General features: G+C 39.7%; 1 protein-coding gene across 1 annotated transcript in view; it reads left to right on the top strand.

The window, feature by feature from the left end:
• The window catches only part of ankmy2a (ankyrin repeat and MYND domain containing 2a), a 107,344-nt gene extending 91,166 nt beyond the window's left edge, over nucleotides 1-16,178 (top strand). Inside the window, exons 8-10 of the mRNA XM_048260735.1 lie at nucleotides 2,371-2,499; nucleotides 6,621-6,750; nucleotides 15,706-16,178. Coding sequence (XP_048116692.1) covers nucleotides 2,371-2,499; nucleotides 6,621-6,750; nucleotides 15,706-15,812 — 366 coding nt within the window. The 3' untranslated portion in view covers nucleotides 15,813-16,178. The remainder of the gene's footprint in view (nucleotides 1-2,370; nucleotides 2,500-6,620; nucleotides 6,751-15,705) is intronic.
• Nucleotides 16,179-16,775: the final 597 nt, after the last annotated feature.

The raw sequence follows: 16,775 nt of genomic DNA, 5'->3' as shown, positions 1-16,775 counted from the left end.
TTTGCATTATTTTGAATATGACTCGCTCCAGTCTCAACAGCACACAGATCCCCTCTCGCTTTCTCTCTCTCCATCCCTGCGCATGATGCTTTCTTAAAGGAGCTGCACCATCTTACAACAATTGCATCTACATTTTCATATTAGATTTTTTGTCAAGTGTAAGCTTAAACTACCGTGATCAATTTAAAGGTACACTATGCAGGTTTTTTAGCTTGACATGCAAGTTTTTTAGCTTAATTTACCTTCATTTAACAGCTTCAGAGTCATTGGAATGGTTATATGTCTTTTTTTGGGTTGAATGGTGGCCGTCTCGCTTCCCCTAGCGCCTGAGAGCGGAAAAACCACCCTTTAACTGTGGGTCGGGCGGGCGACGGCCTCAGCCAGGAAGTATAACGAGTGTAACGAATTGCTTTACTGCATTCAAATACACATACACGCCAGGCACTGGCTAGAAAAAGGTAGCGATGGAGTTTCTCAGACATTCGTCATGACAGAGCCAGCGAAAAAGAAGCAAAAACTGAGAAAACGGTAGCGGAAATTGCCAATACTGCATAGTTTACCTTTAAGTTCCCGTGCCCCCGCTGAAAGCCTCATGCGCTTATCAAATCTATAAGTAACCGTGACAAATAGGGTATAAGATATATAAACTCATGCTATTGTATTATCATATATGTTTGGTAATGGCTCAGCTTTCTCTGATTGTTCTACTGACTTGGAAACTGCATCATGGAAGCAGTAAGCCAAGTCGCATCAAAAATAGTAGTGGCAGAACTCCAAAGTGACACCTTGTGGTTGTTTGTGTCAACTGCAGTTTGTGCCATTTCTGCTGAGAAAATGGGGTGCGTGATTCCTGAAGGAACCCGTCCAAACTTAACTGGGACCCACTGTAGTTACATATGTGACCTACTAATTCCTTACAGCACTCCAAGATCACTTAGGTCTTCATCTCAGAATCTTCTCTATATCCCCAAAACACGCCTTAAAACTAAGGGTGATAGAGCCTTCTCTGTTGTTGCCGCCCAACTCTGGAATAGTCTACCTGTACATATTAAGTCCTCTCCAACCATTGACTGCTTTAAGTCTAACTTAAAGACTTTCATTTTCTCCCAAGCCAATAGTTGAATAGCCCTCTCCTAGAGCTTTTGAGATATTGCCACTGCTCCAACACTGAAAGGCACTGTTACAATGCCTGGATCAAGCCAGGTTCAGCATAGCGTATGCCACTGTCTGCTCACGTTGGTGACCGGACCAGGGCAAGCACACTTTCGCAGTTCCCGCCGGAAATGCAGTCTAGTTTTATTTAACGTTAAACAGAAACATTAGGCCTACTAAAGTGTAGGCTACTGTACTGACTAAATAGATATTGTGTGAATAAGGCAGGTTAGATACAGCAGTTTCATGCACTGCAGGCTTCCACTGGTTTGATTATTTACCGTTTCATGTCAAGGAAAAGTTCCATGTTTACCACAGCACAGCTCGCTCGGACCATTCAATGTCGGTTCTATATAGCCTACTGTAAATTAATGTTAATAATATTTGTTTCACTGAATGAAGCCTTCTATATTTGGGACAAAAGTCTGACCTTGAATTGCACAAAACTCTTGATCAGCACTCAACATTTGTTTATTGTTGTTGTTCGTTTAAACCATTATGCGCAGAGAGCATGAGGGTGCTGGCGAGAGAGAGAGAAAGAGTGAGCAAGCGAGCCGGAGTGAGGTCTGTGGTCTTGGCCATTAGTTGTTTTACTTGTTTTTGTGTAGGTAATACGTTGTCAAATATGTGTACTTAAATAAACTAACCCAAGTATTTATGTCTCTGTATTAATTTGTCCTGTTATTGACATAATGCGCGTCATTGACAAAATGCTTAACTAGATGTTCGAATAGTTTGAATATTTGTATTTTTTTTTAGAGCGAATAATCAAACGTCATTTTTGAGCAATTTTTACAGCCCTACCCTGCAGAGTGCTCAGATTTGCCGAGAGAATCGTTAGGACAAAGTTACCTGGGTTACAGGACATTTACATCAGGCTTTGCCAGTCAAGGACAAAGAAACATTCATAAACATGCACACTGAATTACAGGCTCAGTCCCTGCCCTGTCATGATTACTTTTGGTTTTTTTTTTTTTTTTTTTTATTGTTATTTTATTTCTTGCTCTTCTACTTTTTGTAATATTTCTTTCCCATTTCCACAGCGGGGAGTTGCCCTCAGTTTGCTGCTTTTTGTTTCTGAGCAAATAAATCTCTTGAATCTTGAATGTTTGATATGTGTCTAGCTTTATAGTTGTTTGTCTGAATCAGTGTGAAACAAGTTATTCTTATGGTAAACCTTTTCAGATATTACCTTTTTTTGTTTGTCTTTCTCCCCAGGGTAGCGACCCCACAGCAATCTCTGTCCTCACACAGGCCATTACAGGACAGGTGGGTTTTGTGGATGCTGAGTTCTGCACTACTTGTGGAGAAAAGGGAGCCGAGAAACGCTGTTCAATCTGCAAAATGGTAATGACAGCTTTTCTTCCTATTTGTCCCATCTTTATAGCCGACTGACATAGCCAGTGATGTTGCCCATTTTTTAATTGGGGTATTTGAGTATGGTTTTAATAAATCTACTGCCTTTAAGGCTGTATCACACATTTTCAAATCAGCGGGTGCGTTCGATCTTGCAGATCTGGCTGAATCTTTCAATACAAACATGCCTTACGTGTAGCCAGATCTGCGCAGCACTGATTGGATCGAACACGCCCGCTGATTTGACAATACCAAACCAGGAAGCCATAGAATTTTCTTCCTACAGATACAGGTCTTGTTATAACCTCTCTGTACACTTTCAAAGTTTACAATACTTTGGTTTGTCTGTAGAAACCCTCACCACACTACCACAGACGTGTAATTATATTTTGAGCATTGTAAGTAGTATAAAATGGCGACGTGGCACCTTGCCCTGTTAGCATCACTGTAAGCCCATTCAGTGATGATGCAAATAACCTGTCTTGCTCAAAACACCACCAATTAATGTCATTTTGCTCTCCATCAAAAGTTTGAAGTTGTTAACTAGAGTAAATAGACCCTAGGTTGTTTTTACTCCAGTTACGCTTTAATATCTCACATTGCACATTCAAAAAAGGTAAAAGCCACCATTCTCAGTACAATAATTGTGCAGTTATATACAATTACAATATACAAATATAGCCGCAAGCGGCAATGGCGGGCCCGAGCACCTGCGGGCCGCAACCCGTGACATGTCGGAATCCAACAAAGCACCGACGTGGTCCGTTTGTGAAATGTACATATTTGATGCGTGTGCTATTTGTTTTTGTATTTGATTTTCTGCCACATGTACTTGCTTGGCCAGGTGGGGGCGCAATGCAAGGCAGGCCCATTGGGTGTCATCATAATCATAATATATATTAACCTGAGAAATTTCAGACTATTAATTTTAAGCAAAGAACATTTTTGATACACTTTTTGGTTGGCCAGATGGTGGCACTATGTTAGACATGGAAATTAGACATGTGAATATCATCACAATAATGATATCCAAATTTTGTGTAAACTTTCAGATCAATCACATTGTCCATTTCTGGCACATTTCCTGCTTGACCAGGTGGTGGCGCTATGCCAGGCAGGCCCATTGGGTGTCTGGATATCATCATAATCATAATATCTATTAACCTGAGAAGTTTCAGACCTTTTATTCAAAGCATAGAGCATTTCTGGCACATTTCCGGCTTGGCCAGATGGTGGCGCTATGCTAGGCCTGTGAATTATGCATGTGAATATCATCACAATAATGATATCCAATATTTTATAAAGTTTCAGATCAATCACTTAAGGCATTGTCCATATCTGGCACATTTCCTGCTTGGCCAGGTGGTGGCGCTATGCCAGGCAGGCCCATTGGGTGTCTGGATATCATCATAATCATGATATCTATTAACCTGAAAAGTTTCAGAACATTTATTCAAAGCATAGAGCATTTCTGGCACATTTCCTGCTTGGCCAGATGGTGGCGCTATGCTAGGCCTGTGAATTATGCATGTGAATATCATCACAATAATGATATCCAATATTTTATAAAGTTTCAGATCAATCACTTAAGGCATTGTCCATATCTGGCACATTTCCTGCTTGGCCAGGATGTGGCGCTATGCCAGGCAGGCCCATTGGGTGTCTGGACATCAGCATAATCATGATATCTATTAACCTGAGAAGTTTCAGACCATTCATTCAATGCACTGTGATTTATGACACATTTCCTGTTTATGTGCTGAGATATTAAAATCATATCAAATATGTTACAACATTCCAAAATCCATTCACAATTTAACATCAGCGACATCTTGGCATAATGTTTGCCAAATTTCAAATGAATCTGACAAACCGTCTAGGAGGAGTATGTTCAAATTGATCATGTGACATCAGGATAATTGTCATTCTTTCTGTTGCCAGTTGGTGGCGCTATGCCAAACATGCATTATGGGCATGTGAATATTATCATTAACATGGTCTTTAATGACCTATGAAATGTAAAACATTTCAAGCCATGCATGGTGAATTATGACACATTTATTGTTTGTGTGGAACGGTATTAAAATTAACAATGTTGCCATTTTGTCAAATTACAACATATCAAAAAAAGGCTTCACAATTTAGAATCAGGAACATCTCGGCGTCATGTATACCAACTTTGACATGAATCGGATCAACCGTCTAGGAGGAGTACGTTAAAATTGATCATGTCCACAACGCACAAATTCTCAATTACCTCACTTCCTGTGGGCGTGGCTAATGGCATGTTAATACAAAAGTTGTTTGTTTTTGGGAGTTACAAACACCCCCCAAATTTGGTGTGTGTATCTAAAACTATATGCCAACCACAAGTCACAGTGACATAAGGGGGCGCTAGCGAGTCTCTGGGCCATACCCGGGGCCAAGCTTTTTTACCTAGCTGATTTGTGTGACACCTGATGTGTGTGCCAAATTTCAAGACTTTTCGATTATGTTAACCACCTCAAAATATTTGCCAACCATGGGATCAGTCACCTAAGGGGGCGCTAGCGAGTCCCTGGGCCACGCCCGGGGTCAAGCTCTTGTACCTAACTGCGATGAGTGACACCTGACGTGTGTGCCAAATTTAAAGAGTTTTCGACCATGTTAACCACCTCAAAAACAGGAGACCTTCGGTGCTCGGGCCCTAATAAAGAGATTGTCTGTATTAATTCCGCTGTGCACAGATGGAAGTGAGAAGGAAATGTTCACAATAGGGGTGGCAAAAACATAATGTTGCGATTACATCGTCAGCCATAACACTATGACCTCTGACAGGTGAAGTGAAAAACACTGATTATTTCGTTATGGTACCTGTCAGTGGGTGGGGTATATTAGGCAGCATCTGAACATTTAGTTTGCAAAGTTGAAATATAAAAAAATGTAAGGATTTAAGCAACTTCATCAAGGGCCAAATTGTCATGGCCAGACTGGTTCAGAGCATCTCCAAAACTGCAGCTCTTGTATGATGTTCCCGGTCTGCAGTGGTCAGCTATCAAAAGTGTTCCAAGGAAGGGAAAGTGCATGGTGAACCAACAGGGTCATGGGTGGCCAAGGCTCATTGATGCACGTGGGGAGCGAAGGATGGCCTGTGTGGTCTGATCAAACAGGCGAGTTACTATAGCTAAAATTTCTGAGGAAGTTTATGCTGGTTCTGATACAAAAGGTGTCTGAACACAGTGCATCGCAGTTTGTCACGCATGGATCTGCATAGCTGCTGCATAGCTGCCGACCAGTCAGGGTGCCCATGTTGACCGCTGTCCACTGCCGAAAGCGCCACCAATAGACACATGAGCATCAAAACTGGACCAAAGAACAATTGAAGTAGGTGGCCTGGTCTGATCAATCATGTTTTCATTTACATCACTTGGATGGCTAGTTTCATCTAACTTTCATTTACTGGGGAACACATGGCACCAGGATGCACCGGCGGAGGCAGTGTGATGCTTTGGGCAATGTTCTCATTCCCTCAACCCTCACACAAACTTTTATGCAATTCAAGGAGAGACTCAATGATAAATTCTTTACTGGTTACATTTTGACAACAGTTAAGTTTATGAATTGACTAATTTATTCATCATTAACCCACTTACTTCCGGCACAGAGAGTTGCTGCGTGAAATTGCGGTACACAGATGTATATAGATTGAACGTGTTGTGTGGCTTGTGTATGTGGAATGCATCTCATAGAGTCCGACATAGACGATCTGGACACTTGGGTAACGTCAAACAAACATACAAAACATAAAGATTTTAGACTAAGTTTTAGGGCAACGGGATATGGAGGCAGCCAGCTCGCAATTCTCTTTGCAGGAAAAATCCTACTGTAGCAGTAGCACAATACTAATCTTTCTCTAAAGGCACATCACAGACATTTTGACAATCTAATATTGTCATCTCACACATCCCTAGTATAATAGACATCTATCTTTCTTTCTTTCCTACAGCTGTATGTGTAAAAGCACTTCATTTAAGTGTCTGTGGGTTGTTTTTGTTGTTTTTGTTTATTACTATTACTATATTATTATGAGCATTATTATGTGTTTTGTGACAAAGTCTGTAAACTCTGTGCAGGTGATCTACTGTGATCAAGCTTGTCAGAAGTTGCAGTGGTTCACGCATAAGAAGTTGTGTAGAAGATTGCAGGAGCAGAGAGAGAGGCATGAGAATGAGTCTGCAAAACACTTTGAGACAACAGAGACAGGTAAATAACCCTCTTGGACTGAGGGTATTTTGACACTCATATTTTGGCATATGAGTTCAGCTTCCTTCCTATGTCAAATTGTACCTGTTTTAAGGAAATGTTATTTTATTGTTGTTATTATTTTATGAATAATATTTTATGTATTATTTATTTATTTAGTTATTTATTGTACCACAATTATTATACTATATCTCTTTGTTATTTCATTGTTACTGTAATCTCGGCTTCACTGAAAATGAGTACTCTCAGTGAACACCCGAGAATAAATAAAGGTTGAATGAATGAATGCTTCAACGTTATTGAAGTGGTATGCATGTCATGTATCAGGCGTACTCATTAGGCGGACTCCGGTCCAGATAAGGACCCAAATACAATTTAATCCAGACCAAGACCTTTTTTGACACTGTGCTGTTTACTCTGCGTCAGTGCATCTCACCCATGCTTTGTTTTTTTTTTTTGTTTTTTTTTGTTTTTTTATCAAGACCAATCACAACAGCTGTAAAACCATTAGTATGACAACATAACCATTTACATGCAAGTCAGATAGTTAGTCAATTTATTAATCTGTGTGTTAACAAACCATTTACAAGGTATCTTTCTATAAATTGCAGGAACGTCTGTGTGTGTGTGTGTGTATGTGTGTGTGTGTGCCGCATATCTGTTGAACCATTGGCCCGATTGATTTGAAACTTGATTTGAAGCATGAGTAAGTGCCCGTGAGTAAGTGCAGTGTCAAGGCTTGAGCGCAAGTGACACCCGTCTTACTAGTTCAACTCCGGAGAGTTCCAAGCTCCCTCACGCTGGCGCTCGCCTAAGAATGAATTCCTTTGCATCTATCAATGCAATCACCGAGAATAAATCAGAGACTCTGACCTACACAGATGAACAAGGTGCCAACATAATACTACCGCACTTACTGTTCCAACATCTCTTCAAACCTCCAGAGCCGAGTACTCTCTCCCTCAGCAGAGAGCTAGAGGACCTCAAGAACAGAGACATCAGGCTCCTCTGGCATTCTCCTCTGAATATTGGAGAGTTAAGCGAATTCCTCGCAGGACTTCGCCTGAAGAAAACGCCCTCGTTCGAGCACAAGTGGGAACAGATCTTGAACAAATGCTCCCTGGAGAAAACCAAGACTGAAATGGATAAGACTACCGAAAGATCCAAAAAACGGAGACACAGATAGAGGCGCAAATCGACGCAGATACATTCAACACCATCTCCACTAAAATAACCGCATCCCACAAAACTTTCCAAGAAGAACTTCAAAGCTACAAGATCAAGAAATACGAGAGGGACATTAAGGACTATGCCGAAGGAAAGATCTATGACTGGAAAGGAGAGGTGAGGAGTCTCCGTAAACCGCACGCTGGCAACTGAAACATTGAAATGTCTTAATCAATTGGAGAATAGAGAGGACATCATCATTCACCCAGCTGACAAGGGTGGTTCCATAGTTGTGATAAGCAAAGAGCAATATGATCAAAGTATCTTCAGTTAAAAGAGACCCCTTGATCAATATAGAGTGGAAATTGACGAAATAGTGGTTACAGCACACTCTAGAGGTTGGATTACAGAAAGGGAGAGCGATTTCTTAATTGTGAAGCATCCTATATGTCCAGTGTTCTATTCTGCCGCACTAAGGCAGAAGGTCGTAACTTCGATTTTGGCGAAAATGAGTTTTTGTCATTATTAGGACAATAAACATACGTTTTATCATGTAGACAAACATCAAGTTTCAATTCGGTTGTTTTTTGGGAGAAATACGATTATATTTTTGCCGTAACTTCAAAAAGCCTAAGGGAAACTGTGGCAGAAGCCCGTAACATCAGATACGGCTTTATGCCTCCCTTTCACGCTGCTACTGAACACTCGATTGAAGTTACTGTACATAGTAATGCCCACTGTACATAGATGATGTGGTTTTTATTTGGACTGGAAATCTAGCTGAGTTGAAGAATTTTATGGAATATGTCAACGGCACCACCCCTTTCCTTAAGTTCAGAAGTGAGCATTCACTTGAAAACGTGGATTTTCTGGACTTAACTATACGGAAAAATACTCAAGGTAATCTGGAGACAACCATCTACCGCAAACCTCTAAGCAGGAACACGCTCCTCAGAGCAGACAGTCACCACCCTAAGAGATTGATTAAAAACATTCCAATCGGTCAATTCTTGCGTCTAAAAAGAAATTGCAGCACTGAAGCCGACTTTAAGATCAAGGCCGTGGAGATGGCTGATCGATTCCGTGAGCTATGCCGAAGTTGACATCTCTGCAGCATATCAGCGAGCCAAATCCACCCACAGGCCACACCTGCTGGAGAAATCTAGGCGTGCTTCAGCTCCGCGTCCCATGTTTCTCCACGGAATTCTCAGATATAAGTGAAGAAATAAAATATATCATCAAAAAAACTGGCATGTCTTACAAACTGACCCATCCTTAAAAGACATTTGTGCAGAACCCCCCTTGATGTCATTTAGGCAATCCCGCTCCTTAACCCTCTAACCGCCCATGTCGCAATATTGCGACAAGCGTCATTACTGAATAAAACAGACGATAGACGCGAGTACAGTGTAAAATCTCATTTGTACTCTTGACCACTAGTTGGCATACACCCAGAGCTACGATTCAAGCTCAACCTTTTTTTTCAAAGTTTTCAAGAAGCTCGTGAAAAACACACGAAGAAGATGTGCATTTCCTCCATAGCGCGGAAGCGATGCGGGCCATAGTTTTGCACAAATTGAAGCAGAAATACACCAAATGTTGAAAAAAAAAATTCACGTGTGATGAAGTCTTGGATCTGTTATTCACCTATTCTGATTCTGAAGGAGAATATCTGCCTTTTGGAGAATATGATCGATCGTCTATTGACTGATAGTCACGGAGCGTCTGTGAATGGAGGTGCGTCTTTTTCGACAGTGTCCACTAAGCATACCATGCTTATTTCGACCCTCTGCCCAACATAGCTGGAGGTGCCAGTGACGGTAGTGATGGTAGTAGGCTCTGAAGAAAATGCAGGGGTTGTAAAAATAGGACTCTGAAGAACTTCAAAGTCACCCGCGATATGGAACTGATTTGACCAGGCTACTTTTTTGTATATTAGCATAGAGTTTGTGATTATAGTAATAGTTTACTATTGTTGGTTTACATGTGACTGTGTTCCTGTTCATTTGTTATGTCGGTGAAATGACAAAAAAAAGAAAGTAAAACTGCTCAAATATGTTCAACACTAGTATTTACTGAAATGTGCATAATTCACGCTGGTTGCCATCCAGTGACGTCATAATATGCAAATTAGATGAGTAAATTTACCCCCTTCATAAACTTCTGGTCATACTCAATGATTTTCACGTTTACAGTAAGACTTTATCTCTGACCACTTGCAAGCCATGGCCTTTTGAAATTTTGATGTAAAAATCTCATTTATATTTTTTAAACCCTGGTGGCTAAAGGGTTAAGAGAGAGACTGGTACACACATCTATGAGCCCTCCTAAGCAGCTGACCTGGTTACCAGTACCACCCCAAGGATTCTACAGGTGCGGTCGCTGCACCCACTGTTTCAAACGACACCAAGCACTTTTCGCATCCACACACTGGGAAACGATACAATATCAAGGCCTTTATAAACTGTAATACTACCCATGTGGTGTATATTTTGAAATGTCCTTGTGGGTTGTTATATGTAGGGCAAACCAAACGTCCACTCAAACAGAGGATTGCTGAGCACAAAGTCGCTATACGTAATCATAACATGGACTATGCAATAGCGCGCCACTATGTCCAGGCGAATCATGGCTCTTGCGCTACACTTAAATTCTGGGGAATTGACAGAATACTGCCTCCCCAACGAGGTGGAGACGTTGTCAAAATGTTACTTTGAAAGAGAAGCGTTTTGGATCCACACAATCAACACAGTTGAGCCCCATGGTTTAAATGAAGAATAATGTCTGTCTTGTTTTCTCTAACAATGTCATCTTTTATTTTTATTTATTTTGACTCTTTTGTATTTCTAATTCACACTGACCAAAGATGTGCTTGATGCTTACTTTTCTTTCTACGAGTGCTCGTACTGGTTAATTGTTGTTAATACCCACCCCGTGTGCTCCGGTCATCCCTGGGTTTAGTCTCTTTGAAGTAGCCCAGCCAGTTTCTCTAAGTGCAGTGTCAAGTTTGACGTTGTTTGGATAAGAAATGCAAAAGATATTGGTAAAATAGGCACACAATGGCTTTCACTGCTCTACTGTATTCACTTCCCCAGCTCTATGTGTTAACCGCATATCTGTCGAACCGTACGTGGGATTGAATTCAGACTTGGCAGGTGTCTTGCTACGGGCACCAGTAAGTGCAGTGTCAAGTTTGATGTTGTTTGGATAAGAAAGAAGATTTAAAGTTGTTTGGATAAGAAAGAAGCACACGTTGAGGGTAAGCAGATTTTTGGCAGCACTGAATCGGGGCACAGCACGGCCCAGGCTACTTTGGACTTAAGACTTTGAATAAACAAACAACAATTCCGGCAATGTCCCAGTTTAAAACTAGCGATAGGCTAATGGTCCCGAATTTAACAACGTTTCAGAATGTCACACAGCTAGCCAGAGAGTGGCTGACAGAGCGACATGCCACTTATGTTTTTGAGTCATGTCGTTGCAAATCTTATATGATGATGCATCTTTCTACAAAATGGTTTGTCATCTATATCCGTAAACAAATAATAATTTGTTTTTATGTTTATGGTTCTTAGCAGACTTTTCTGGTCCAAAGTGACTTATAATGACAATAAACATTATATTAACATTGAAATTAACAGTTTGAAGTGAAGTCTAGAAATGCACCGATATGGAATTTTAGGGCCGATAACGATAACCGATATTTATTGGTTTGTTGTGGCCGATACCGATACGATAACCGATAATATTACTCTTGAAAAAAAATTGTGAAAAGTGATTTGGGGAAAGCATTTAATAAGCATAATTTTATTGCAGTAATTTTACCTACCACCAAATGATGGACAGAACTCATAATAGTCTTCAATAGTACAGCAGTCAACATAACAGTAGCCTAGCCCTACAGTATGTGTGGCTCCTTTAAGTGAACCTGACGTCAGTGAATTGCGAGTGAGTGGCTAGAGAGTATGAATCGTTTTCATTTAGGACTAAACACTCATAAACGGCTCAGCTGGGAATAAGCTACAGTATAGCGACCAAATCAGAGTTTGTGAGGGAAACTTAGTTTAGTTTCAACTGCGGGTAACTGAATAAAGCTGCAATTCCTCAGACTGTATCTTATGTCCGTCTACTCTGTTGGGCACAACCTGCTGCAGCAGAAATGAAAGGGGTTAGCCCCGAAGGTTTTAATAACTTATTATGATGACCTGTCTGGAACTGAAGCAGGAATGGTTAGTATATTTCTAGGTAATAATACAAAACCCAAGCTAAAGTAATGCAAATATAATACTAAAATACAACTTAGAACTAGAAACACAATTCCCAAGGAATTACCAGTGCATGGAAATGCAAAAGTTGTGATGTAAAATATTATGTATAGTTAACATTTTTATTATAATTTTTAGTAGTTATGCTAACTAGCATGCTAACTATGCTAACCATGTGACTTAGCTAACTTAGCTAATCATTTTTAGTTGTTATGCTAACTATGCTAACTAGCATGCTACCAATGCTAACATGCTAACCATGTGACTTAGCTAACCATTTTTAGCAGTTTTGTTAAAAATGCTAACAATGTTAGCAATGCTAACATGCTAACTAGCTACAGTGGGTAGGAGTCATAGTTGATGACAAGTGTTGAAATAGTTGATGACAAGTTAAAAGTTGTTGATAGACAGCTAGTTTAATATATAGTTTAATAATAGTTTAAAAGTAGACTGTTTAAAAGTTGAATGTATATAGTTTAAAAGTTGTTGATAGACAGCTAGTTTAATAGATAGATAGTTTAAAAGTAGACCATTTAAAAGTTGAATGTAAAAAGTTCAGTAGTTTAATGGGTTACATTGTTTAACAGTGGATTATTGTAGTGAGGAGTTTTATTTTGAAACAGTTTTGGGCAGAGGAAACAGTTGAATAGGATGTGTAGTCTTAATTGACTTATGCTTAAAGCCTGAGGCTGCAGGTGGCCTGAACACCTGCCATAGGATTCTAATTGCTTAATGGCCGTATTTTGATGTCATAATTGGCAATGCTAAGTCTATGGGGATTTTTAAAAAGGATTTTTCTTTAATAGTTTATAAAAGTTTCAAAGTTGAAAAGACATAGCAGCTTGGTCCGTTTGAAGACCTACGTTACAAAGTTTGAAGAAGTTGTTGTTGCCTAGGAAGAACAGTACAGTGCATTTTCATGCACCTTAACTAGAAATGGCAAAAGTTGTGATGTAAAATATCATGTATAGTTAAAATAGATAATACAGAGATGGTTACTATGGTGATGCTAGGATAGACATGGTGGTTGCATAGCTTAATAAAAGTTGATAGTTTAAAAGTAGACCGTTTAAAAGTTGAATGTAGATAGTTTAAAAGTTGTTGATAGACAGCTAGTTTAATAGATAGATAGTTTAATAATAGTTTAAAAGTAGACCGTTTAAAAGTTGAATGTAGATAGTTTAAAAGTTGTTGGTTTAATAGATAGATAGTTTAAAAGTAGACCGTTTAAAAGTTGTTGAAAGACTGAAAGTTTAATGAATGTGGATATTCAAATAGTTTAATGGCTGTGTATAGGTAGATATTTGACGATAACTAAAAGTTGAAATGGCTATGCTAACATGCTAACTATGCTAACTAGCTACAGTTGGTAGGAGTCATAGTTGATGACAAGTAACAGTTACAATGGCTGAACAGGTGAAAACTTCAGTAGTTTAAAGGGTTAAATTGTTTAACAGTGAAATATTGTAGTGAGGACTTTTATTTTGATACAGTTTTTTGGCAGAGGAAGCAGTTGAACAGGATGTGTAGTCTTAATAAGGCCAGTTTGTATGCTTAAAGCCTGAGACTGGCAGTTGATCCAGGTGGATTTTACGTTACAAAGTTTGAACGACGTTTCTAAGTTAAACTGTTCAAGAGAAATTGCGTACGGAAAAAGTGGTAAGCGGAATAATAATAAGAAATTGTTGTTGTTGTTGCCTTGGAAGAACAGTACAGTGCATTTTCATGCACTGTAATAAGAAGAAGAAGTTGTTGTTGTTGCCTAGGAAGAACAGTACAGTGTATTTTCATGCACTGTAATAAGAAGTTGTTGTTGTTGCCTAGGAAGAACAGTACAGTGCATTTTCATGCACTGTAATAAGAAGAAGTTGTTGCCTAGGAAGAGCAGTACAGTTTATTTTCATGCACTGTAACTAGGCCTACTTATGTACTCGTTCCACTAACGAGTTTGTTTATTTGTTTTCCCGACCAGCGCGGTAAAGTGCAAACACATCAGCACAAGACAACTCTAGATAGGGTTGAGCTCCGCTCTGGTAAGGTTAAATGGCGGATCATTCACAAGAGGATTTTGAGATGCACAGATTCCCAAATGAATGCATATCCACAGATTTTGTTAGAGTGGTGAAATACATTCACACCGCTGACATTATATTGAGGAAAAAGTATAGCCAACCAAGCTCAAGTAGCTCAGTGAAGCCAGACGGACCTTACGTAGGCCTAAATTAGGACTATCGGCGCAAATTATCGGCCAGAATTCTGTTATCCGACCGATAATAATATTTTCATTTTTTCACTTATCGGCCAATAATATATCGGCCGCCGATATATCGTGCATCCCTAGTAAAGTCATATGGTCTAAATAATAATAATATAAATACCAATATTTTTAGTTGACTAAAAATTCAACAAAACTAGATGTACCGCAGAGCGGTACAAAATATGACTGCCGCCCAGTCCAGCACATTTTTTCCACAAAAATAAATCACACTGAAAGGCCTATATGATTCTAACTGTCTCACTAAATTGCATTATCCACACTTAATTCTCACTGGTATCCGCTAGACAACAAGTACCAAAACATGATTAGTTCATAGATTTCACATGTAAAATTCATTTTATACAACCCCACCCCCATCTTGCCTGTTCATAATTCTGAGAAATTCTTGAATTGTGTGCATGTGTGCGTGTACACATTTATGTTTGTCTGTGTGTGTGTGTGTGTGTGTGTGTGTGTGTGTGTGTGTGTGTGTGTGTGTGTGCGTGCTTGTGTGTTTGCCTGCGTATGTGTGTTTGTGCATGTGCATGCATGCGTACATATGTCTACTGTGTGAATATGTGTCATACGTATGAATACTGTGAATGTATGTGTGTGCGTGTGTATCTGTTTATGCACATGTGTGCACATGGAATGGGTTAACATGACCCCTGGAGGCAAATATATGGAAAAAATTGGTCATCCTAGGCCCTACGGTTCTCAAGGTATTCACAGAAAACTGTGTCTGCCCTACCTTCCTTTCGGGGGGTCCAGTACAGCGGGGGGGCTACAGATCAAAACGAAAAACGATGGTTCCATACTATCCATGTGGGGTTACATGCCCACCAAGTTTCGTGTACCCCGGTCTTTCAGTGTCCCGGGAATCCTTGACGGAAATTTGGACATGCGAAAAAAAAAAAAAAAAAAATCTGACTAAACCTATATGCCCAAGCGGCGGTCATAATAAAAACAATAACCATTAACATATTTAAACCACAACTCTGTACCAATTACTGTAATTAGTTAGATATAGGGTAAACAGATAAGCTTTCAAACGCTTTTTGCGATTGAATTTATTCTCTGTTTGGACACAACATGGACGAAAGCCTGAGACAAATTTCCTACATTGTGGGACAATCAATACAGGGAGGGCTGTTGTATGTTGATTTTGCATTTGGCCAAATCTTTAAATTGATTGTTTTGTATTTAATGATTACTTCACAGGTAACCTTTAAAAGGTAATTTTTATTTTGTTTGTTCTTCTAACAGTTGATGAAACACAAACTGCCAAGGCAACACAGTCGGCTGAAGAGACCGCTACAGCATTCAAGGACCTTTCTATGGAGCCACCCCCACCATCTGCCAGCTCTGCCTGAATGACACACTCATCTGTCCAACTACTTTTACTACCAACACAGACTGAATACATTTGCCCATCCAATAACAAATCATGCCTATATATGTACAGTATATCATATTTAAGCTTTGGAGTAAGCCACATGTTCTAGATCAATACACAGGGCCTTCTCTCCATAAAAAAACATTGTTTGTTTGTTTTTTGTTTGTTTTGTTTTTGTGAACTAGTAGAATACAAACATGTAAGGAAATTATTATTTTTTAACTGTTGAGACAACATTAAATAAATCCCCCTGGATATGCACCATATTTGGGAGCCTGCCCAGAGCCATAAGTTGCCCATGACATGATGTGTGTATTTAAAATAAATGCTGTCTACATGATAATGGCTTTTAGGTTGTTTTCAGGAAACACTAATCTCTTGTGAGCATTCTGAAGAAGGACCCAGCTCTTGAGTCTGTGGTCTCCACAGCAAATCTAATCTGGTGAGAGACACAGACAAGAAATGTAGTGTTTCCTGTAGCTCCCCTGAAAGTTCTGTGGGCTGAAGCCCTGACAACAAACATCTGTCTCCCATCAGTGATTGAGTCCTCTTCATCCATCAGATCTATTGTTGCAGTCTTCCATAGGGAAGCCTTTTCGTCGGTACATTTTGAAAGAGAGAGAGCGAGAACAACTTTGGTTACTTATAGTATAATTCTGGCTAAAATTGACCTCAGGGTGTTTTTCTGCATTAAAACACATCAAATAAACCGTGAAGACGTATTTTTCGTTGATCAACCACTACAGACGTTGGCCCGGTATATGCTATAGCCCCAAATTGCAAACAGAGACTAGCTAGGGGCAGTGAGCTAAACGCTTCCCGAATAGCATTATTGTTCAAAACAGCACCAAACCTCGTCAGTAGCTTGCTCAGGGTCGCTACACATAAAACAAAGCACCAGCAACGTAGTTAGCGAACCCAGAGTTTATTAGAGTTTATT

The sequence above is a fragment of the Alosa alosa genome, chromosome 13 (assembly GCF_017589495.1).
Source record: "Alosa alosa isolate M-15738 ecotype Scorff River chromosome 13, AALO_Geno_1.1, whole genome shotgun sequence".
Classification (NCBI taxonomy): domain Eukaryota; kingdom Metazoa; phylum Chordata; class Actinopteri; order Clupeiformes; family Clupeidae; genus Alosa; species Alosa alosa.
This window is presented reverse-complemented; position numbering and strand designations above follow the sequence as displayed.